The 26359-nt window shown below is 33.7% G+C and overlaps 1 protein-coding gene across 7 annotated transcripts in view; it reads left to right on the top strand.

The window, feature by feature from the left end:
* Pcdh7 (protocadherin 7) overlaps positions 1-26359 on the top strand; it is a 397839-nt gene that overhangs the window by 65722 nt on the left and 305758 nt on the right. The window contains exon 2 of one of the 7 annotated variants that reach the window (XM_046423819.2): positions 3917-6805. The exons of the other annotated variants lie outside the window; for them this stretch is intronic. Coding sequence (XP_046279775.1) covers positions 3917-3994 — 78 coding nt within the window. The 3' untranslated portion in view covers positions 3995-6805. Of the gene's footprint in view, positions 1-3916; positions 6806-26359 lie in introns of those variants that run through there. 7 annotated transcript variants of the gene reach the window in all.

The raw sequence follows: 26359 nt of genomic DNA, 5'->3' as shown, positions 1-26359 counted from the left end.
AGATTCTTCTTTGCCTCTGTGTTTTCAGAGATAAGGATGTTCTTTCCCTCCAGGAATATACACATCTCAACAATTCATATCTCTCACATGAGGGTTCTTATGACCTTCTTCAAGGAGAAGGTCCAGATGAAGATGTAGGTGAGAGTAGTCAGCCTGTTTCCTCTAAGGTCAAGGTGCCATGTTCTCGGGTAGTATATCCTAAGCCCCATAATATCTATACAGGTGTTGTAGTCATTAACAAATCTTAATTTATGGTTTTTAATACATTATTCATATAAATCAGAAGAAAGTGAAAGACCAATATACCATCTACAATTTTCTCTCTTGTAGTCCTCCCCTTGCCTAAAGCCTGTGTTTACCATATGTCATTTTCTGTTTTAAATGATTTTTTTAGTATTTAAAATGAAGTAACAGCTTTCAATGATGAGGTGCTGTGCCTGGTTCAGTTTCTATGTTAGGCTTTATGCTCTAAAATAAATATCAATATCCTGTTTCTAGATAGTGGAAACTGACATTACTTTGGTTCTCTATGTTGTGAAATGAACTGTGCTTTTTTTTTTTTTTTTTTTTTGATAAGGTACCTTTTACTTTTTCCTAGGTTTCAACACCATTTGAGGAAAAATTAATGAATATTCATAGAATCTCTTTATATATTGCCAATTATATGCAGATACATCCAACACATATTTCTGCTTAATCTACACCAATTACATAGGTGAATGTGATTTAGCATTAAAACTTACCTAAAACAGTAAAAAAATAGATATATGTCCTTTCAAATATGTATATCACCTTGTTTATGGTTTTGAAGTTTTTCTTTCTAGATAGAGAGCAGGTCTATTCCAATGTGTGAGTGTTCCAGATATTCTCATACTTAGTTCTCTAAATACTGTTGCCATTCTTTGCAAAACTCAACTATCTTCTCCTGGTACTTCTCACCTACTGTTGGTCAGGGAAGACTAGAAAAGGGGAAGACTATGGCTTTTATAATTGAATATTTTATTGACAATTTTTTTTTAATTAAATTCCTGGCTTAATTCAGTCTCTGGGTTAAAAACTGGACGCTGAGTGAAATCTAGAGATTTATCTCTGTGTATGTATGTGTGTGATCTACTGACCTTGTATGTGTGTGTGTGTGTATGAGAATTGTTGATCTCTGCATGTGCCTGTGAGAGAGAGACTCTGTGTGTATGTGTGTGTGTGTGTGTGTGTGTGTGTGTGAGTGTGTGAGACATGTTGCCGTGGTGATAGAACAAATTGAGAAGGAAGGTTGAAAGGCAAAGACAAAGGCTGTGTCTATAGCGACTTGAACTGAATTGGACCTGACTGAAAGATCGGTCAGGTCTGATTTACTGGAGCCTATCTCCTTAGCAGCAGTGATCTGAAAATTGCTTCCAGGGCCATTTTAATTAGCTGATTCAAATCAAAACAAACACATCCTGGTAACATCCATTTCTACCGTGACTCTCTGAACAACAGTTTTCAGAACTATGATTCTTATATAGTTGTCTGTGAACTCTATAAGTAATTTGAAATATGCACTTTTGTTTCTGAACATTAATCTTTAATGGTGAGAAAAGGCTCCATTTTTCTCAGTGACAGGTGAATATTAGTACACAGTTGCATTTTTTTTTTCAGTGCATCAAGGCCTAAAGCCACAAAAACAGAAGAAGCCTGCTCTTCAAAAGTTAACATATGAAGTTGTTAACTTATGAAATGAGAGTTGTTTCTGAATAACATCTTAGAGAATTTCACTATGGTCCATGGAAGAATCATGAATATATTATTTAGATGTACTATATTACTATTAATCTGAATTACAAGTCAAGCTTTGGAAATAAATTATGAAATGTTGTGAGACCTTTGATTTCTTATTTTTATAAAAATCTTTTTGCTCATTTGTTCATTTACTAAAAATTTTGCAGAAACCTTTACATTGTCTATTTAAGGAAAGGAGAGAAGAATAACTAGAAAAGATTAAAAAGCACTTAGTATAACTTTTAGTTTGTCAGATTCAATTTAAGAAAGAATTAACAAATAAGAGGAAAATAATATGCAGTGAAATAAAGATCATTTTCTGCAGTTTGAAAGATTTTGAAATTTTAGAATTATATATGTGATACTGTGATATAACAAGTAATGTTATTTACTTAATTAGCTGTTCCCAGATATGCATTTATTCATTAATCCAATTTTTTATTACTAACCATGTGCTGATATTAAGAATGAATCAGTAAACAGAGTCTACATGATGTGTGCCTTCAGGGAGCACATTGTAGCCTTGCATAGAAATTACTTGAACAACTAACTTCTTAAGACAGTTAAGTATTTGATAAGTGCTGTGGAAATATGTCACATAGAGTAAGAATACATAATAGGAAAGGAGGTCTAGTGTTGTCTGGGCATGCCTTATGGTTCATAAAGAAAACACAAAATCAGAAATTTTAAAATATTTAATTTCAGTACTGAGGAGTTTTGAAATTAAAGGTGCATGATATGCTTTATATACAATAATAGAACCTGTGTTCATCTTAAACTTTTAATTTAAATCATGGAGATTTGTGTTTTGCTTATGTAACTCATTAGAATGTCATCACAAATTATGTTAACTTTTAGGCTACTAGAGAATAAAAATCTTATTTTTTGGAATAGATAAAATTTAATTAAAATATGACATATTTTAAAGTGGCTTAAACTTACACAGCTAATATAGATAATCAGCTGTGAGAACATTTTTTCAAAGTATTCTGTGCTCTTAAACATGAATAACTAATTTTTAAGTTAGGTGTTACATTTTATTAAATACCATTTACTCTAAAAAAAAGTTGATCAAACATCCAGGGAAAGAAACTATCCACTTCTTTACTAAGTTTGACTTGTGTACTAATCCATTATTACCATAGAATTTGGGCAGATAATTTCTCTTTTCTGATCCTAATTATTAAATTAAAGATAAGTATTTTGGGTAGTGAACTGTACAAAGTGTAATCTCTGGAAATTATTAACCACCTATATGGCAATATTCAATGTTACTGAAGATTTTAGTAACATAAACTTTACTATTCAATTAGAAAATGATACTTTGTTTTCTTTTTGGCATTGAAAACAGAAGTTCAGAGCATTATTTAACACTATTTAAAGGAGGCTTTAGCACCAAAGTATCTTAAAGAATTTTATTTGTGCAAACTAGATAAAATATTGGAAAACACTGCTCTTTTACTGTCTTTTTAAAATTTTTGGTGCTGAGGATTGAACCCAGGGAAGCTTAATCACAGAACCACATCCACAATATATTTTTTCTTTTTTTCTTTTTTTTTTAGGGAAAGAGTAATTCTTCCTTGAACAGATATCAATAGGCCATTTGTAGATAGCATGTAAATTGCCCAGATTATATGAAGAGAGAGAATCATCTAAGGATTTCATCTAAAAAGGAGAAAACTACTTCGATGGGTGTGAATTTCAAATTAAGCTCATATCACTAAAATTTTAGGGATGTGCAAGTTGTAAAAACATTGATCATAAAATTACCATTTTGTTATTATTTGTGTTTATAGTATAAACAAAACATACACTTTCCCAACTTCCCCTCCCATAGCCTAGAAAAGCTTGAACCCTAAAACACAATTAACATAATGTTTTTTTTTTTTTTATATCATGCAGACATTTCTTTTCAGGGATCCCATCCTTGAGATTAGCCAGCTGTACTGATTTAGATGCCCTAGGGTTGTTAATTGTAGTGAGAACAGTTATGTTTCTGTGACTTCTGAAAAAAGGTCATGGCCATTGCAAATACATCTTAAAGAAGGAAAGAATACTTGCCATCAGCCAAGATGTGCAGTTCAAGCTTTGGAAGTAGGCTAGCAAAACCCTACTCACATCCCTGTAAAGCAGACATATATTTTTGTATTTTTTATAGGTGGATACAGTGCAGACCACGAACCCCCCTGGCCACATTGAGGAATCGTGTAAAATGAATGTATGTGCTCGTAAGTGAAATATATGCCAAGTTCCAACTCAATATGTTGGATTCTAATAGACCTGGATCTTGTCTTGTATACAAAGAAATCGATTCCCAAGGGGCAGGATTACTAGATGATTAAAACGAAGCCCTGATTTTGAAGAAAACAAAAATGGCTTTAAAATAAGATCTCTACAAAAAAAAGGAATCAAACTATACTTGCCAACAAGTGAACAAAAAATCAAGTTCTCAGTTCGTATTAAAGGAGGGATGTGAGAGAGGTTTTGCAATCTTATCAATTACTGTGGAGAGACAGAATCAGGTATCACCACACTCAGGAGTATGAAAAGAAGAACAGGAAATCCTTTTTCTTCAGTTTGCACTTGAATGGACTCAAACAAAGAGTGGAGATATGCACCCCATTCCTGTTTATAGTTAATAATGTGGAGATTAGTATAGATGTGATTTCATTTGCCTTGCTTGAACTAATGGATGTATTATGTAGAAATCACCTGAACCTGTGCTAGATCAACAAAGAAAATGGAAATGTATACCTCAGGACTGAATTCCGAGAAAATTGGACAGTTCCATGCTATTTAATGAGGCACTAAGAAGAAATACTACTGCCAATCAGGGAGAGTAAGAAAACTAGAGGACAAGAGAAGAAATAAAATTTAGGCCATTCTAATACTTGTTGAAACATAATTTATTATGGTGTAAAAGTATAAGATAAGACACAATATATCTCACAGACATTCTACACATTTTCTGATTGAATTTAGGATTAACCATGGAAATGTTTAAGGAATGTATGGCCATTATATCAATAGGAAACTGGCCTTTTATATTTGTGGTCGTATGCATTTATGTGTATGTAGAGGAGGGCCTTTTTATTTTATTAAGGATGAATTGCATGCAGGAAGTACCTCTTTGAATTATAGTTACTTGCTCAATTGATGATACTGTATAAACATAAAGTCTAATTTTTGTATGAGTGTGAGCATATGTGGATGTGTGCTTGTGTAAGTGGAAGGAGGTAAAATTTAATGATTAGCATTTGCACTTTGGTTTGTTGCCTAGAATGTAAAGAGGTGGAGTAAACTGTCTTAAGCCATTTCATCTCTGTTATTACTAGAGATTATTATTCACAAAGGAAGCAATTCTAAAATAGAATGACTACTGCAAATGATCCCCAATTAAATATAATATTTAATGCAATTGAGCCTTTTAAATTAAGATGGTACCAATGTCTCAAAATAATGAGAGTCAGCTCATGTGAAATCAGTCTTCAGATAGTTGAAAAGTCATATTATAACCCTTCAGACTGCTTCACTCTGTGACAGGATGTGAATGAATTGTAGACATTGTTGTCAAAGAGAGCAGGGAAAATTTGTATTCTAACCAGAACTTTTTGATCCTCCCAATAAGTTACATGTGGTTCCCCCCAGTTTTCTTCAACCTAAATTATATAACAAAAAAAAAAATCAGATGTTATAACAGATAAGTTAGTGAATATTTGCAGAAGATTAACATATTTTTTTGTAATCACCATGTGCCATAATAATTTTGAAACTATTGTTCTCTGGTATTTTGTATTCATTTGTCTTTATCTTGCTGATTAACTTTGTAGTTGAAATTTTTACCTCTTCTTTCTATGTGACAATCAACTGCAGTTGGTATCCTATCTATAATATTACAGGGATTTTTGTCTTTATTTATGTTCTTATAATAAATTGTATGTCTACCAACTATATAATTATATTGTACTGAATATTTTTCTGTGACCAAAATAATAAAAGAAAACTACTTTATAAGATGCCTGTATTTTCTATTTTATAATCTCTTAAAACATAATGGGATATAAAATATGTTCACATTGCTGGTTTAAAAATAATTCTCCATATCTTTACAATTGGAGAACAAAAGGCTTAGACTCTAAAGATAAAAAGAAAAGGTGTGATAAAGATATTTGTGAGAGAGTGTAGGAATAATGCCTGAATGAATTACAAGTCTTGATGTCAAATTTTGCTCTGCTGCAAAATAGCCACACCAGAAGAATCAATTGTTTGAATTCTCAGGTACTCAGGACTCCAGTGAGCTTTTGGATTACACATTCAATTTTCAGATAATTTTAATTCTTAAGTTTTAAAATTTTATTAACTTAGAAATATTGTGAACTGATAATACTTATCACATTTATAATCAACATTGACTATTGCTATTAAGAAAATCATATACTGTTTTTCACTTAAATGAACCCCAAACAAAATACGTACCTTGAGAACAGGGAAAATATGAATTCAAGGTTGCTGCTTCTGTGCTTATAGTTTAACCTAATGGAAATACAGACCACAGTAAAAATAATCACATTCTGGGATCAATAGGTCCTGTAAGTTAATTGAAGCAAGCAGTACCCAAGTACAAAATCACTCAGTTTGTAACAGAGAAAACCTTTTTGTTGTGAATTGAGTTGAACGCACTCCCTGGCAGAATATTAAAGTAAGAGAACCAGTTTTTCTTGCTCTTTACCCCCCAAGGATTGATCAGTACATGAAGGTCTCAGTGACTTCAAAGACATTTCTGGACTTGGATCAGCCTGGTTGAGTTCAGAGGAGAAGAAAACACTAGCCCCTGATGTTTATTGCTGTAGGCTCTTTCATCTAATGGTAATTCTCTGCTTAGAAGAAGCAACAGGCAGAGGAGTCTTGCAACTGTTTTAATTTCACGATTAATGTTTATCACAAAGTGCCTCACACAGAAAATAGTACTGCTATTTAAGTTTCCTGCTACTACTCCAACAGTGGAAGGTCAGAGAAACAGGAAACAAAATGAAAGTATAGATATAGATAGAGACTAGATATATAGACATATGTGTGTGTATATATATATATATATATATATATATATATATATATATATATATACACAGAACATATAATCACATTTGTATATATGTGTGTGTGTGTATAATTGTAGCACACTGGCTTGCAAAATAGTGTTACTTTTTTTCACAAGTAAATCACAAGGTGGACTGGATAATCATTTGGGATTCTTATTAGAGAACTAGTCACATGGAACATTTTTTTCATTTAGCTAAATATGTGGCCATTTGTGGAATTTCATAGCATATAAGAGAGTGGAATTTGGAATCCAGTCTTCTTGGGTTTGAAATGAAATTAATTTACTTATAAGTAGATGATCTTTGGAGAAACTGTGTTTCTTTGCTTATATTTATTCCTGTGTGATATAAAGTTAATAACTGCCTGCCTCATAAATCAGTGGTGACCATTAAATTAGATTAATGTGGGCAATGTATGCATGGCATAACATGAACTCAATAAATGTTGACAATTATTAATTTTCTAATTGTTGTTTTTATAATCGATATAGGAATAGAGAGTAATAGTGATTGAAAGATATTTATGGACCAAACTAGACCCAATACCACTATGAAAAATGAAATAAAAACAGTCAAGAAAAGGCAACACCATGTCTCCAATATTCTTCATATATTATGGTGCAGAACTCAGCAAAATTGAGCAGACACAGATTCTTTAGGGAAATTTATTAGTTTCTGATCAACTATAATTCAAATCTTAAAGTTGTATGGTCTATCATTTTTTCAGGCATAGACAAGTGAGAGGAAACTGTGAAGTTTGAAATCAAACAGTTCACAAGCCAATGATGAAGGTTTCCAAAAAGTCAAAGAACAATTTTTGCAGATGATTTTATCCACAGTCATAAAGATATACATTTTCCTCTGATAATTAATAGTTTAAAAATGTGAAAACTAAAATTATAAATTATTATATTATCATGAAAATTACAAATAATGCAGATTATAATCATCAGTGTACTAATATGTAGTTGTTATTCTTGAAAATAATCTGGACTTATTATGTCTGAGGAGGACTTTATTTTCAAAATCATTAAATAACAAATGTACAGTATTTATTAAATGATATGATTGAAACATGTAAAGTGTAAACCAAATAAATGCTTGTTGAATTGAACTGGATGATACTTAATACCTGAAAATTTAGTGGCTTTCACTTGAAACCTGGTTATTGGTTAACTTGTTTTGGAGAAGAAAAAAATCAACAACCATTACCCTCAGTTTTGCCTATTTGAAACTACTTTTTGAATAGAGTATATTGATTAAGAACTGTGACCTTGGAAAATATAGGCCTCAGAAGTGGCTCTGTGGCCTTGGAAAGTACAGAACCTCACTTGTAACCACAAGAGTATTCATATCATAGTTTAGCAATCGAACATATACAGCCAATCTCAGATTTTTATTAGGCTACAAGGTTCAATAGTCTTTACTTTTTTAATGAAAGAGCTGGCTATTCTATTTTTATGGACCTTACCATTACCATCCAAACCTATCTTATGCTGCTTTTTGTGGATTACTAACGAGGAGTTAAAATTAATGTGATTAAAAATGAATATCTTCCTAGCCTATATCTTTAGATGTTAGGGGAAAAAATTAACATTTCCTATTTTAAGATATTGGAGCTCTGAGATCAGGGCAGCTCAGCCTGTTTTCTAATTGCTACTGCCCAATTGTGTCAGTGAAAATTCTATCTCAGTGGGAGCTGAGGGGGATCCAGGTCTCTAATCTTTCTTCCTCCTGTGTGTCTAGCTGTTAAAGGAGGGTCAGAGGGTTTTTTCTCCCATATGTGTCAGGCTCATGAAAGAAGCAGACATTTGGTATGTGCATTCCAGAAAGATCAGAAACTGGCTACCTCCTGATAATACATTTCAAGTACATACAGTCAGACTACACTAACTTTATGCTGGTTGACTTTATAAAAAAAAAGTTTCCTGTTTATTATATAAAATTTTATCTCATTTTTTGAACCAAAAGTGGAAACCTAATTTAAGTCATGTAATTTTAAAACACTGTGTGCTAAGAAAGACTCTAATAATATTAAGGAAACAATCATATTTATCATGTGGACCTTTTAAATAAAAATCTTTTGATGGATAGTCGTGTAAATGGCATGCTATTTAGATTGGGGAGTTTATGAAAATGTTTATGAGTCTGATTTCCAATTAGTTGTATCTAAAGAGAGGTTGTATTCCAACAAATACCAAGGAGTCTACAAAAATGGATCCTTTTATCTTTCAGAAGCCCATTTTTACAACTAAAAAGAAATGCAATATGTCTTGCACTAGGGCTCTGTAATCATGTGCTCTTGTCATCTGAGATTAACATTTGGATTAAAGAGCATGATTAGAGGACTCTAAATTAGTGGTTACCAAGTAGAAATGCCACAAAAGTTAAAACAAAGTATTACAGCAATCTATTTCATGCAATATATTTCTTATACCAGTTAATTAGCACTTTAATTAGTATGATGTTTCATGTTATGACCTAAGCTGTGGTACTCCCAATAGGTTTAATGAAGACAATGAAAAAAAAAAAAAAGCTGCAGAATTGTTGAAAGCTGCATCATACACCAACAGAATTAAAAATAATGTTTTATTTTAGAACAAAAGAATCTACACATTATTTTTTCCTGAATCTAGGAGATATTTTTAAAAGCCATTTTAATGATATGAAGTATTTCCATAAATTAAAACCATATCAAATAATTATGAGTGCGAAAGAGTTAAATGAACCACTTTTTTAAATTCCAAGTGACCATGCATATCAATACCTAAAGAATGCATTTAGATACAAATTTATATATATATATATATATATATATATATATATATATATATATATATATATAAAATCCCCCCCCATTTCGGGAGTGAACATAAAAGATACGTATAAGGGTAATCATATTTTTGAATATATAATGTGATTCATAGGATTCTATTAAGAACCATTGGAATTTCTTATGAAGGACAGCATTCTGGAGAGTCACAATAGAACTCTGCCTTTGGACAGGCCTGAGGAAGAAAAGTGTGTCTTAGAAATAATTTATCATGTGCATGACATAAAAGGGTTCTCTCATTCCCTCTTTCTGCCCCAGTGAGAATGTATTCAGATTGCTCATGTTTATCTTTATTACATGGGATGGAGGTTTCTTTGCAGCAGCATAAAGAATGGCCATAGCAGTTGTGAATATTGCGGCGTTTTTCTCCCCATTCCACACCACTCACAATTGAATACATACAAAGGAGTAAAACACTTTAAGAATCTGACTAAGATCTTGATATTCTGTAAAACTTGCTTTTCTAACTACTAGAAGCTCTTGGCTTTCTGATTTATGACTTTATAATGAGGCTATTAGATTCATTTAAGTCTGGATACTACAGTAGTTCACAAACAACTCCTTTGCCCTCTCAAAAATTGTTCCAAGCTTCTCTTGATAGTTAATGTGTAGATACCACTTGGTTATCATGAATTTGCAGATAATTAATTGTTCACAGAACTGTGTGCTTATGGAAGTATAAGTTCATTGCTATGTAAAACTTTATAAAGACAAAGTCATTAATTTTTTTTCTTCTTGTTCTATTCCTTGTTTAACACATCCAAATGGTTTGATTTTGTTTAGTAGGGATTTCAGACAATTGGCATAGAAACTATGTAAACATTATAAATTTTTAATCAATGGCAAATATTCATTTGAAAATTCTATTTTCTAGAATGAGGATTAATTTAAATTGGTGATAAAAACACTCGTTCAGTAAACATTTGTGCTGGGAGAACACAAAGATGTGGGTCACCTACGCTTCCTTTTAGTTTGGTGGTTTTGTATATGTAGATAAGCAGAAATTTGCAGTTTTATTTTTCGTCCGATGTTACCTGACAATAATCTGATCAGAGAGTGATTTTTTTAAAAATCTAAATGTTTACTGAAAGTTTGAGTTACTCTATTTGGTCCTTTATTGGATGTATTATGAAAACACACAATTTAAAGCTACAGATGCACATAGACATAGATATAAATATACCTTTAAAAAAAAAATATATATATATATATATACACATACAGATATGTTTGATAATTAAAATATGAAGTGTTTAGAGCACAGGTTATGGACCAGTTAGAGCAATTCTGGGCTAGTTATTTATTCAATCATATGTTCAAATGAAGATCACTCCATGACATTATTAGAAAATGTGATTCATTGAATATGTTATATGTAAGTAAATGTATAATACAGCCCTGACTGGCATAAAGTGAACAACTAAAGTATTAGTTGCTATTAATACTTGACACGTGACACAGGACACCTACCTACTCTATTTGAGCTAAGGATTCATAAGCAGTCTGAATTCAATACAGAACCCTGCCTGTCATATGATAGGTGCCTCTGAGTGCTACCTGATATTAAAAACAATCACCTCTGTTTTCCAGTGATCTTGAAGTAGTGAAGAGCTAGGTTGGGATTGGAAGTTCAGGTGTATCTGTCTTGTAACATTAATTTTCTTGGTGTTTTTAGGAATCGAAGTTCAATTCTAAAAACCATTTGTTAGAACAGACTTGAAAACCTTGATAAATGAGCTTGCTATTTTGCATGATTTTTAAATGAAACTACAGTATCATTTGGGATCATTTAGAACACATAAATGTGCTTATCAAAGCAAGTAATATTTGTAAATGAGAGCATACCAAAAAATTATCAATTATCAATGCATACTTCAATTGTTTTCAAAGGGACACCAGGATCTCCTTCAATTTAGAAACCGTTCACTAAAGTAAACTTCAAAAAAGAGGGACAACCTTATTTATTTATGTATTTAGTTTCTAATAAAGATTTTGGGAAAGGAATTGGTAAGCTTATATTCTCATGTGCACATGTGCTCTCTTTGTTTTGAGATTTTAATTAATCAAAGACATCAAATTGTTAAGTACTTTTAACACAATGGCATTTTATATGTGGTTATTGTTGCATCATTTTTTGTCACATCATTTTATTTTCTTTTACTATGATGTTTAGGAATGTTTTATTTCAGTTTTCTTCAGCTGTTTTGTTGCAATTTCCCCCAGTAGCTTGCTTTCTCAAACATGTACATCAGTTGGATCTTCAGGTTAAGTACTATTGAGTAGATGGTCATGTGGTTGAATGGTCTCTCCCAGTAGTCACTCTAACTTCTTGTTTAGTCTGAATTCGAAATTAATATGCCCTGATAACTGTTATTAAGAGTCATTCCACTCACTGTGCCATCTAATAATATTACTTCATAAAAATACATGTTAAAAAAAAAGAAAAGCAAAATCTGTCTACGTACTACTGTGATAACTGATCTAGATTATGAAATAAAATAAGTCTTCCTTATGCTGGAGGGCATAGTTAAACTAATATTAAAGCTTGTGGAAAATTATTTAGAGTGAATTCGGATATGACGAGAAGGCTGGCCCATTCCATACTTTGCAAATGCAGAAGAACTTGCTTCAGAAACATCAAATACTTACTTATTTCTAACAAATTAAATTTCATTCTTTAGAATCCCATTCCTCTTACTCTAATCTCTTGCTCCCATCTGTCCATTGCAGTCTTCATTTCCATGAAATCAGTGCCATAAGTTGGGTCTGCTAGCTTTCCAGAGCCTTTATTCACTTTCTCCTTTCTTGCCAGCTCACTCTAACCCATACTCTAGTGTCCCGCAGTTTGTCTTTCCAAATTTACATGAGTAAATCTTACCTTTTGTTCTTTTTTTATTAAGCTTATTTTCAAACTATCAAGTTGCTAGTGGTTAGTTTTAAGCTACCTTATCTGTGTGATTTTATGTTACTCTGAGCTTCCCATTTCAATGATGGTATATTTTGTGCATCTAAGTGTGTACATATGCAATTTCTTCAATACATCTCTTCACTGGGAAGGTCCAAGTGTGATTTATTTTCACCTACTTCCCTTCTTCAGCTCTTAGCAGAGTGCTTTGCTTATAGTAGATGCTTAGTAAAGAATGGTTGAATTCATTTGATATGATCAATGAGAAATTTATGTGTTTTCTAGGACATTTAATAAAGTGTGTAAGTATCAGTCTCAGTAAATATTTATTGAGTTGCTACAATTTATTATTTGTTGTGTATAGTACTAAAAATCTTGTCTGAGTAAAAAAAAAACACTGATAAGGGGAAAGGTACTTGTTTACATACAAACATAATAAAAATCACAAGAACAACGTGGTCCTCACATTCTTCTTTGTTACTCAGTATCTACTAAACTGCAGGAATTCAGTTGTGGCAAGATGAATATATGTTATGCAGGAGTGATAAAAACACATGGACAGGAGTCGTGATCTGAGAGAGGACAAGTGGGTGTCAAGGCAGGATGTTATAAAAGGAGACTAAAAAATAGATTAAAATGTATAAGGCATTATATTGCATGTTAAGAGGTTCAGCTTGATTTTGCAGAACTGGGAATCAGACAACAGAGGTCTTCAAAGACTTGGGAGTGGAGGCTCTCATTTGTTAGTGGAATGATTTTCCTGGCAGTGCAGAGAAAGCAATATAGAGGGAGGAAGCAAACAACCCTAAAGACATGTGTGTTGGGCGCTTAGCTGAGGCATATTATTTTTAGACTCTGGTTGGCATTAGTCGCCACTCTTAGTGGAGGATAAGAAGTAGTAGAAGAGAACATTTGGCCATTTGTAAGCACCAGTATAGTATACTGCACTAGAGACTTACTTTCTTAATAGAGGAAAAAGTATGATTAATAATAATAATTTTAACAAACTACATACATCCCTAGACATGGAACTAGTCTTCAAACAGAGTTTAGTTTATACTTAAACTATTTACATGTGATGATATTGCAAACCTGTATGATGTTTGGGATAACAATGAAACATGTTTTTAATATAAAAATTCCTTTGCTTTAATTTAAAAGAGAATTTCCTTGAGGTTAAGCTAATATCTGGATGAAGCCAAGCCCAAGAGGCTATCTTGAGGTTAATGGCTCAGCATCGTCATCCAGCAGGTCCATGTTCCCTCTCTACCTCTGCAACTGTCTGGACTTACTCTTCAGGGTGTGAACTGATTTGTATTTCAGAATATCTCCAAATGTATTTTTCATTGATTTTTAATTTTGTGGCATATTACTAAATTATTTTCAATATTTTCTGTTTGGTCCTTGTCCTTCATGGTTTTAAAAAACAAACCCCCGAATTTAAAATGTGAATAGTACAGATATGATAATCACAGTTCTGTAGTTTATAGGAATTACTGTTTTCTTTTGAAAAAAATACAACAATTTATGAGATCTCATTTTCAGTAAGACAGGTCTGGCAGTTCTGTGACAGTGAAATTTTAAGGATCATCAATTATTGAAGGCATAGTCTGTAGAGTTGTTTGTTTCCTCTTCTATTTTTTTCACCTTTAATTCCAATTAAAAGATATTCTACCAGACTAGATGTTTTCTGCTCCTATTTTTTTAGTCTGATCTTTGACTTGAAACCAAAGAAATCCAGCTTCCATCTGTTAGCGCTGAAAGAGCCCATAGAATATTAGGGACTATCTGATGTTTCAAGTATATAGAACCCCTGGCCTATGAATAATTATTATTGATATTTGGTACTTTTATTGTAAAAATTTCTAAGAAAGATGGCCATAAAGTTATTTTGTATTGCTGAAGCCATTCTTAGTATTTCACATAATGCAGAGGTTATACATATTATATCCATGGAAGGTATTTAACTGATGGTTCTGTTTGTAAATATCCAAATTAATAATACCCAGTTTCCAAAATGCCTCTGTTAAACATATGTTTATCATAAAGTATGCACAAAGTCCTACATAAATCATTCAATGTACATTATCATATAATTTTTTTTTGGTACTAGGGATTGCACCCAGGGATGCTTAACCACTGAGCCACATTCCCAACCTTTTTAATATTTTATTTAGAGACAGTGTCTCTCTGAGTTGATTAGGGCCTCACTAAGATGCTGAGGCTGGCTTTGAACTCAGGATCCTCCTTTGAAGCCTCCTGAGATGGTATTATAGGTGTGTGCCATTGCACCTGCAACATACATTATCATATGATTGTGATGATTCTGTATTTATTTGGAATTTTGATTGTTTTTGATAGATTTATGTAGGAATACCATCATACTTTTAATACTGCTGTGACCCATGATTTGACAATGCAAGCTTTATTTTTCTTAGTGAAAGTGTTAAAAAATTTTAGTTTTCAAAATTCACATAGTTATACAAATTTTCTCAGTAATAATATTATGAAAACATTTAATATGTGATATATTGTATTATTGGAATATTTTGCTATTGGGTAAAATATGGGATTTTCTCAGTTCTTGATGTGGCAATTATTAATATAACATATGGATATAAAAATACAATATATCAGGAGCATGAAAATCAGTGTCTCCAGTCATGAGTTGACTTGGTCTAGGCATTAACAAAAGGAGTGTAAATATGCTGTATTATTCTGGATATATATGCACATATGTGTGTGTGTGTGTGTGTGTGTATGTGTTGGCAAGTATGTGTGACTAGATATGAACATGAAAAGATAAATGAACTCAGATCAGCACAGACTTTGAATTTACTCCTAGGAGTTTCAATTTATCCCATCAGCATTTGGAAGTCACTGAAAGTTTTTAAGCAAGTGATAATACCTAAAGTGCTTAGAAAGATGGCTCTATTCACAGAGTGGAAGGCTTTATAGAGTAAAATCAGGGCAGAAAGGAGTACCTTTTAGGAGACTCCTAGAGCGTGCAGTCTGGTCCTGTGATTCTGAAGCCATGCTCTTCCATACTGACCTTGGGGACTGATCAAGAGGTACATGGATTTATGGATGTAAAATATTTTGTAGGTGATCAGATGCTATGAAAGAGAGGAAAAGGAAAATAAGAGTTGAAAAGAAGTTTGCTTCATATTTTGGGTTTGAAAATTTTAATAAGTAATTGGAATTTGATCTGTAGGAGATAAAGATTAGAAGGAAATAATAAGTTCATCTACATTTCATGATAGATGACTGCATGCATGTGTATAAGATCCCCATATGGAGAAAGAGAGAGCGTAGAAGCAGAGAAGTAATCTCAATGAGCCACAGAAAGAGAACAAAAGAAAAAAAAAGTAAATTTAGAATTATAAGAGAAAAACCAAGTGACAGGGAATAAAGAAGGAAATTGTTTCAGCTAAGAATAGACAATAATTATAATATCAAAAGCAATAACAGCAGCAAAATTCAATAGTACCTTCCAGGCACTAAGTTTGAACTAAATATATTATACAAGTTATCTCATTTAATCACAATAATATGTGTTTTAAAACAAAAGAAACCAATTTAGAACTTAAAATTTTAAAGCTGAAAGAGCTTCTTGAACCATGAAGTAGAACTCACAAGTTGGAGGATGAAGGGACATACTCAGGAAAGTGAAAGGTATACTCTGGCCCTAGAGGGTAGAAGTGAATTCAGAGGTTAGAAGGGACTTGTAAAGTATTTCTTTCAAACACTGCTGCTGCAATGACTTAAATCTAATTATGTCAATTTATTTGGTCCCCGTGATCATTAGAGAGGAAATGCTGACATGTCCTAATGCCAGCCTTCTGGTTAGAGAAGGATAATGCTCTTTGAACAGCAGCCCTACCAGACTACTTTGTTGGTGAAAAGTGATTTGCTTGGTGGAAACCAAGATGTCCTTATCAAAGAAGGCAGAACACAGGACAGCAGTGTAAAAGTAGACCCATGCAAGTTGAATAACTTGCCTAGATTCCATTAATTTAATAAGTGAGCTAATCTATACTAAAGCCAAACCTCCTCACTCAGACTACCTTATATGGCATATCTCATAGTTCCATCAGCATAGTAATCAGGTAAGAAAATAAGATCAAGTTTTATGAACCAGTTCGATAGTGGTCTACCAGAGAAGAAAAGGTGTTTTTCTTGTTTTTTTTTTTTTCCTTTTACAAAATAGGAAAATTCAGGTCTGTTTATGAGCTGAAAGAAAGTTAGAGGTTGAACAGGGAAGAGGAAGCACCCAAATGAAACAAGATCTTAGCAGATGCAGAAAGAAGTGGCGCCAAAATATCAGATGGAAAAAAGAATAGGGGTTCTTCTGAGACACAAAATGTGGTGCAGATGAGTAGAGATGAGCTTGGGGACTGGAGAGGGAGGGGAAGGGCTCATGCCTGATAGCATCAGAGTTCTCAAGAGTGGGAGGTGAAATCATGTGTTGAGGTGGAAGCAGTGAGGATGAGGGTGGGGACCTGAGGAGGGTGTGGTGGGAGCAGCTGCTGTGTGGAATGAGAAGCCCAGCCAAATAGCTATGAGTAAGAGGGCTGGTGAGCAGCTCTGTGGGGTTCAGCTGACTTGGGAAATCATAAATTTGTAGCAGAGTCAATCAGCGTGGTTATTCAATTTTCTCAGGAACTCTTGGCAGCCCAGGAGGAGGAGGAGAGCAAACAGATGGTGGGACTGATTTGGTAATGGGATTGGCAAGGCAGCTGTGAGAGAAGGTCAAAGACTGGAAGAAATCAATTGCACCCATGAAAGCATGTTGCAAATGGTTATCAGGAGGATCAAAATTGGAGAGAGATGGAAGTCAAGCCAGGAAGGAGTGGAGACTGCTTAATAATGGAAGGGCAAAGCAGTGGGGTCATCAGCTTTTGAAGTGCAGGAAGAGCTTCTGTGGGCAAGGGTGAGTGGGAGAGGTGATGAGAGAGGGGGATTTTGCAATTCCAGATATGACAGCAGATCACTTTTTGTTTGGAAACAGCCTGTTTTGTATCTATGGGTGTGAATTGCCAATGTAAGAGAACGTGACTGATTACTGAAATACACGGGTCAAAGTATTTGGGAGTTAGAAGAGTGAGTCATCCAAGTCATCTAGAATAGTAACAAGTTAGAGAAGGAAAACAACAACAACATCAACCCAGCAGCTAAATAATTCAAGAGAATTGATGAACTACTTGTGGATGACATGATTTAGAAGCAAGTTAGAAATCCAATTGTTTGGACTTGGCAAATAGAGGACTGATTATACTAAGGTAGTAGAACTGCATCCCAGAACTTAAAAGGGAAGTCAAAGAGAATATCCTTCGTCCTCTTTATGGTAAGTTAGGAGGTGGTTACTAGTTTAGCAGTATTCCTGCATGGAGCGAAATGTATGTGAATAAAAACTTGAAACTCACTGGAAACAATTCCTATGCATGGAACCTTATTTTGTGTTTGGCTATGAAATGTTCTATTGGACAAATCTCTTTCTCTCTACTAGACCATGTTAATTTTCATATGAACACATGGGAGTATAACTTAAACATAAACTACTTAACTAACCATGAAGGAAGTTCTCTGACTTATCTGTCATCACCAAGGACAACCCCATGTTTCTGCTCTCTTTCACCAAAGCTTGCCGAAGTATTATCCCTGTGGTCATTTTCCAGTTGCTTATATCTCGAGATCTATTAATCCACCACTATGGGGCTTTTGTCCTTTGCAAGCCACTGACATGGCTCATCACATGGTCATTAAATTTGCTTTTGCTAAATCCAATGGTCAGTTCTATCTCTCATCCCAATCTTGACATTGGAACAGTTGTTCAGCCCTCTCCCTGAAGCAGTTTTCTTTACCACATTCACTTGACTTTTGTCTTTCATTGCTGACTGTATCTTCACCAGTTTCCTATGCTAGTTCCATTAGATAGTTAAGTCTTGAGTGTCCCCATGATTCTGTTTCTATGTAACACCCTACCCAGGTCTTCTACTCAGTGCAAGTCCCTACTTGGCTTCTCCACTGGTAAAGGCTTCTCCTATGGTAAGTTCTGGCACCATCCTCTCTTCCCGCTTGACTTGATCACCTTTAAGCTGGCTGGCTAGGACTAATTAATTAATCCCTCTAATTCATATTTGTTATCTCTAAACTTAATGGTTCATGGAGCTTTGGGGGATGATTCAATAAATAAAAATTGTGACCAAGTTTAGACATTCACTTGGCATAGAATTTGTGCTCAATAAGTACTAGTTATTAATATTATCACAAATGTAATAAAGCCAAAGGAGAACCATTGATTTTTCCCTCAAATACCCTATTAGGATGCTTATATACCCAGCAAAACTTATATTGAATTTAATCCCCAATGTGAGGTATTAAGAAGATGGAAACTCGATCTTCAGAATCATAAATCAGTGTGCTTTGGAGATAAAGCCTTTGAGAAATGTTAGAGTTAGCTCATTTCAAGGGGATAGCCCTCACATGATTGCATATATGATTTTATAAGAAGTGGGAAAGAGATCTGAATGGGTAAGCTCTGTCTTGCTGTGTGATGCCCTTTAAATTGTTATTATACAGTAGAAGGCCCTCACCTGATGTGGCCTATCAATACTGAGATTCTAGAACTGTGAATTGAATATACCTTATTTTTAATAAATTATCCAGTATGTGTTATTCATAGCAACAGAAAACTAAGACATACTCCAATTTTCTTCCCTAATACACCTTTCTTATATGATTGAATAATACTACCATACCCCAGCTTAGAGTAAAAACTGAGAGATGATCTTTTATTTCAACATTTCCTTTATATGCTACGTATGCATCAGCAATTTCTATGTTCTTTATATCAAAATATCTATCAATTTGGGACATGGTGGCATACACCTGTAATCCCAGCAGCTTGGGAAGCTGAGATAGGAGGATTATGAGTTCAAAGCCAGCCTCACCAATGGTGAAGTACATAAACAACTCACTAAGACCCTGTCTCTAAATAAAATACAAAATCGGACTGGGGGTGTGGGTAAGTGGTTGAGTGCCCATGAGTTCAATCCCTGGTACCAACAACAAAAAAAAAAAAAAAAAAAAAAAAAGAAAAAGAAAGAAAAGATCTATGCTGAATCTCATCACTTTTCACCACCTTCTCTTTGAAACCATATTCCAAACTACCAACATTGCTTGGAGTCTCTGATTCTGCTATGCTACCTATTCCCCATGGAAGAATCTCTCTAAAGTGTAAATGCAAACATGTCCATCCATTATTTAAAATCCACCAGTGGCTTTCTGTCACAGGAAAAACAAAGCAAAGTCCAGTCTCTAGTAGTATCCAGCATGTCCTGATTGGATATCAGCCTGCTTCTGTGACCTCAATTTCTTTGACTATCACCACTATTCATCAAATCAAAGTCACTCTGACCCTTTTTTGTGTGTCACTCAAACATGACAAAAGACTTTCCATGTCAAAGTCTTTGAATTTGTTCTTCTTTATGCTTGAAATGCTTTCTTCCCCCAGGTCTTCTTGTTTACCTCCTCACCATGTAAATCTCACTTCAAATGGCAGTCCTCACAGAACCAGCCCTCACCACTGCCATCATGATCCTCTTTGGTTTAATTTCCGTAATCTAATTGTGATCTGCAATCCCTGACTTGACTTTAATTTTCTCATATTTATTACTGCTAAATCTGAAAAGACCTGCAATGGAGTTTCACTTGATTTACCTGATGGTTTATATTTTGGACATTAAATTTCTTAAATTTTATTTCTGTGTGTATTTGGTCATGTACTTGAATTACCATCCATAGTTGCTAATTCATTAGGCATTTTTGAATGATAAACATGTCCAGCTATCCTCCTCAATTTGTAAAAGTTGATACACATAAAAGAATACTTGTTTTCTGCTGGATTTCTCATGAAGAATTCTGTTTGGAAAAATTGAGCTAGTATTCTTTTGACATATTTTGATGGAACTGTTAAAATGACCTGAATGGAATATTGAAGCCTAAAAGTACTTCACGTGAATCAGAAATTATTTTATTATTTACTGTTTTAAACACTGATGTGAAAACAAGGATAAAAGGTATAAATGAAGTGCAGTCATAAAATTTTCACTATAAAAGTAGAATAAATCCACAATGTTTTATATGCATCCCCAACATTTTATAAACACTAAGAATTTAAATGTAAAATTAGGCTTTTTATGCGTAACCTAAAATCACAAGTATCAGATTTTTGGATTCTGGTTACAATTTTGAAGATTTGATGGGGCAAAGTTGGGCAAGCACTCCACCACCCAGTTACAGTCCCCACTCCCTGGATCAATATGTTCTAAGAATTATACCCTAAGGCTTAACCTTGCACATATAGTCACAGTTGGCATCTACTAGTAAAAAAGGGAATTTAGCATTACTACAGTTGCAAAATCAATAGAGAGGACTGAGAGAGTAGAGTGCTCTTAAGTATTTTGTATATTTCAAAGTGAGATGCTTTATTAGAGCTTATATTGATGGAGACTCTCTGAAGCAAGAGAGGTGTCAGGACAAGTTTCTTTTGTTATGAAGGAACAAAAGCACTGGCAACCACAGAGGACTTTCTGGAGAGTCTACAGTGACATGGACATCTTCCTTCTTTAGTTCATGTAGGAGGGAGAGCTACGCCCATAGGCACATCTCTGTCTTGGTCTGCAGAACATGACTAAGAGGCAAACATGTTCTCAGGCTTTGGGATGGATAGAAGACATGCCGGGACTGACTAAACGAAGAAGCATACCAAAAACAGGTTAAAGGCAACTGTTGATAATTGATTTATAAGTGCACAATTGATAAATTTCAAATACCACAAAAACCCCACAATACATTGCATTTTCCAGCCTAAAATATTCAATGGCTTTTCCTATGGATCTAATAAGATGCTTGACTGTTAATTGGTTTCTGTTTTGTTTTGTTTTTGTTTTTTATTTTTTCCCTGCACTGGGGATTGAACCTAAAGGCACTCTACCACTAGGCTACATCCCCAGCCAGTTTTAGTGTTTATTTTGAAACAGGTTGTCCATACATTGCCCAGACTGGCCTTGAACTTGTGATCCTCCTGCCTTAGCCTCCTTATTGGCTGGGATTACAGATGTGCTTTGTCATGTATAGCTGTTTTCTGCTTCTTAAAGTCAAAAACTTTTTTCAAGGCATTCCTCTCTAGTCTCTCTCTGTTTCCTTCTTATTTTCTTTTGTTTTTCTTTCAGAATAACTTAGGCACAATTCCTAAAAGAACACCATTTGGCCAATTTCCATCTGGCATCCTTTCCTTCTTATTTTCCCTGAAAAGTGTGGAGTTTCGTTTCTATGCTATTTCTGAGAAAAATTCTGCTTTCAGCTCAACATCCATCCTTCCCCTGTTTTTTTATATAACCAGTTACCTCTTTTTGTGGGAAAAAATAATATAATTCTGAATTCTAACTGGATGGAATCAGATAAAAACAAATCATAGAAATATGGACTCACTAATTTCTAGTAATCTTTTGTATGCTTTAGCATACAAATATGTCATGTGAAAAGTTCCGTCTGTGCAGAAGAATCGAGTATTTTATACACAGATAATTAGAAAATTGTCAAGACATATGTTGCTTTTACAAACGTTTTTGTATTTATTGTTTTGCAGATGATACCAAAAATTATCATGGTGCTGAATTATGAAAAACCTCTCAACTTAGAGGTCTCCATCAGTGACTAATTGCTGCTATTTGTAACCCACTTTAAAAGCAAATAAAGCACCCATCTGGTAATTCTATTAACAGTTTCTATATTAAAATGGCGATTGGTACTCAAAAAGAAAATATGCAATTATGAAATATTCATATTTGTGCCACTGTTGAAAAGCCTACAAATGTATCTGGCAAAATAGAGTTTATCATTCTTTTTTTCATTCTCTATTAAGCCTATAACCTTTTAAAAACTCAAATTGGATTAATGATGTAGCTATGTATCTACATATAATCAACAAAATGGAAAATTAGAGCAATCATTTGAATAAATCAAGGCAAAAATGAAGCATTCTTAGTTAATCATTTGGATACAACCATCACAGCCCTTCCCAATCCTTCCCAGTTCTCTGTATGCCCACTATAAAATTTAGAGGCTTTGAATACTCAGGTATCTCCACTGAAAGAGTATTCCTCATGTTGTTATTTGGAATTTCTGACCTTGAACAAACCTCTACATCTTCCTTAGAGTCCTTTTCTGTGATTATCACATGTTAGAAATATCTCTCCTAGTCTTCAAATGTTGTAATGAGAAATTAAATGAAAAATATAAAACATTTTTGTAACAGTTAAGTACCTCATAAATACAGACATACTATCATCATATATGCTTCTGAGGTTGAAAAAAAATCACACACCTAAAGATTAAAATATTTTATCTATGAGGAGAGAAAATATGTAGCCCTATTACATACTGAGCAATTGCTTCAGCCCTGATACCTTCTGAGCCACAGCCCCTTGGAGGCTCATGTACATTGAATAACTTCATCTAATACTACCTACCTGGGCTTCTTTCTTTGTGGACAACCTGGGAGTCCTCATTCTCCCTGCCTGCCTTCTGCCTTTGACACCCTAGTGAGCTCCAAACAGAATGAGTTGGTCTGATATGCATGATATATAGCACACACTGAGCCTCTGGGCTCAGGGCTCCAGCACCTTTTCTGATCTGGGGACACCTTTGCCATCTCACTCTGCTTTTCGTATAACCTGGGATGCAAATTATTTTTCCTCTTGCAAAATTTGTCTTGTTCTTCAGTATGCAGATCAACTTAGATATGTGGTTTAGATTACAGGTGTTTGTAAATTTTTTTCTTGTTTGCATTTCACTTTTCTAGTTCTCTTTCATGGCTTTTATAATTAAAAATGCTGAAGACTTTACTAACAAAAACCTGAAGAACCTAACTTGAAACCAGAATCAGATTAGGAGCCACTCTCCTAGGTTTTCATATCACATCTATTCACCTCTTCTAATAATTATCTGAGTGTAATACAACAGACTGTTTATCTGCTTCAATACTCTGAGATTTTCTGTAATATATAGTTATGTCTGCTCTGGTTTCATAATATTATTTATTATTATTATTTATTATTATTTATTATTTAAAATTATTATTTATTATAATAATATTTTATTATATGTTAGTTAAATGATGAAAGAGCACGATAACTAGTTTACACATGGGGAAATATCGAATACCTAATGACTAACTAGATATACACTTATATAAATAATATTCTACAGAGAAGTTCTTAGTTTATTTTGTGCTTTTATGCTCCATGTGAATAAACTAAATTTCTTTAGCATAATAATGATGAAAACTTTTTAAATTATGGCCTTTTAAAAGTGATTTTTTACTCATTTCCTTTTTTTTTTTTTTTTGATGGATAGATTGAACCCAAGTCCTCGACACATGTTAAACACATGCTCTTTACCTTTAGGCTACATCCCTGATCTTCATCTTCTCCTTTCTTTTTTGTACCATTTAAAGTATTTTTATTATTGAGGTCAATACTAAACCTTAACAAATAAAATTGAGGAACTGTAACAATATAAGGACACAGGTCATGAAATCTAATGGTGACCCTGTATAATGGATGACAGTATAGATCATTTCCAGCTGTTTGTCCATTTCATGTCAAAACTGAGGTTCAGAAAACTGGATACATCTGAATGACAATCAGAAGTTTCACACATTTCTCTTATGTGGAATGACACTGTACCCTATCCTGGAAGAGTTTTCCTCTGGAGTGGCAATCCATTAAAACTGATTTAATTTGGCAAAGATGAGCATAATTTTTATTTGGCTCTATTCATCATAAAAGTATTATATTCCAAATAATTTATGAGTTTCTAAGATCTGTGAAAGTGAATAATGCCTTGACCCTTTCATGGAAGTACTTACAATTGACTTTAGGAAGGCAAAATATAATTAATTACTTATAAGTGGTGGAAATTTTAATTGCTGACATTCAATAAGCATTTGTTAGGAGTTGTTCTTTCCCTGGCACTGTCTTGGGTACAAATAAAATGCTAGGAATAGAATAGTTCAGAACCTATCATTCTTGATGTAGGGTGAAGGCCCTGGGACTAGTCTGCCTTTCCACTTGGCACGGGTACAACACTTGAGACTCATACTTCTTTTAGGATTCTATGACTATGTTTCAGTGTTTTACTTTTTATAAATCAGAAGTTAAAACAAAGAAGTTTTGGGTCACGTAAAATATTATAGTATGTAATATTAATATGTGACTTTTTATACAAACACAATTATAAGATATAATTTGTATTTTTAAAGGTGAAATTATCTCACAAAGGCCAAAGAGCCTGGGGCCCAGTAAAGTCATAATGTGGCCTTGACTGAGAGAGGGTTGAGGCCAGAGGAGGTTGGGGACAAGACTGAGAGGACCTGAGCTAGGCCTTGTGTTAATAGTAAAATTTTACTTAGTAGGGGGCAAAATTATCAGCCAAATCCAAGGTCCAGACTTATGAAAATACAGAGAGATCATGCAGAGATACATAAGACATGGTCTCCAAATTAGTGTTCAGTTCAGTGGGCAGAGGCAGTTTTCTTGTGATAAAAGCTGTAGTGATGGGTAGGTGAGCTGATAGATTCAATTTTTCAACTAAGTAAACATCCACATATTAAATTCTCAACTGTCATAAATATAATCAGGCCTTTAATTAGAAAATGGAGGAAACATAATTTTAAGCATTATGAAGACATATTGGGATTCTGGAGGGTAACACATCTAGGGAGATGAGGTAATTCAATCAGAATGTGTTCATCTCTAGCTCTGTTCTGAAGAAAGCTTTTGCAAATCTGTCTTAGAGGGCCTATAGGAAAGACTTGGAAACAAATGTGGTTCATCATAATCACGATCTTCAAAACCAAACCAGTGTCTCGTATGAGAAAGTAGTTGGACTGCTGAGTTGCAATCTGGAGTTTTATTCATTCTTTTTTTTATTATATTTTTAAATAAAAATCTACAAGTTTTAAACAACGTTACCATTTATTTCCTATTTATTTATGACTGAAATTTTTAAATGGGGAAAGCAGAAAAAGACATTAGTAAAGAGTGAACTATGCATTTTGGCTTGTTACTCATTGGGTGATTTTGCAAGAATTCCATTAATCTCCCAAAATAAATGTTACTTAGTCACTCCAGAAAATCTTGCTTTGGTAAAAAATGTTATGGTAAAGTCAGAGACTGTAGTACCATACAAGGTATAATCTCCACCCTCAAAAAAATTTGTACTCTGGTATAAGAAATTGAAACCCAGTGGAAATGCAGTATGATGTCGCTATAGAACCACTTCTCTTCAGTGGAGAAGGAAGGCATCTGGACTCAGGCCTGAGAGTCACTGGACTTGTTTTAAGGAACAATGTTTCACATTGCTCACAGAGGATTATCCAAGAACTGGGTGTGTAATTCAAAGAAAAATGCCTAGTTTTATCTATGTTTGAAATTATCATGAATTTTTTATATCATCTATGTATTATTTTCTGTAATTGGGTATGCAATTGTATTTCATTTTACTTCAGATTTTTATTACTTATATTTACATGTAGGTAACATTTACTTATTTTCATATGGGTAATGTTTACATATATATGTACATATGTCTCAAATATACCTTTGCAATTTTCCTGTAGCTTTAATTTATCCTTTTTCAACTTCTTCTTTCTTTCTTTTTTTTTTTTCCTGGTACTGGGATTTGAACTCAGGGGTA

The sequence above is a fragment of the Marmota monax genome, unplaced genomic scaffold, assembly GCF_021218885.2.
Source record: "Marmota monax isolate L192 unplaced genomic scaffold, Marmota_monax_Labrador192_F-V1.1 WCK01_AAM20220418_F8-fsc00009, whole genome shotgun sequence".
In the NCBI taxonomy this organism is placed as follows: Eukaryota; Metazoa; Chordata; class Mammalia; order Rodentia; family Sciuridae; genus Marmota; species Marmota monax.
The sequence above is the reverse complement of the archived record's forward strand: the minus strand, read 5'-3'. Positions and strand labels throughout refer to the sequence as shown.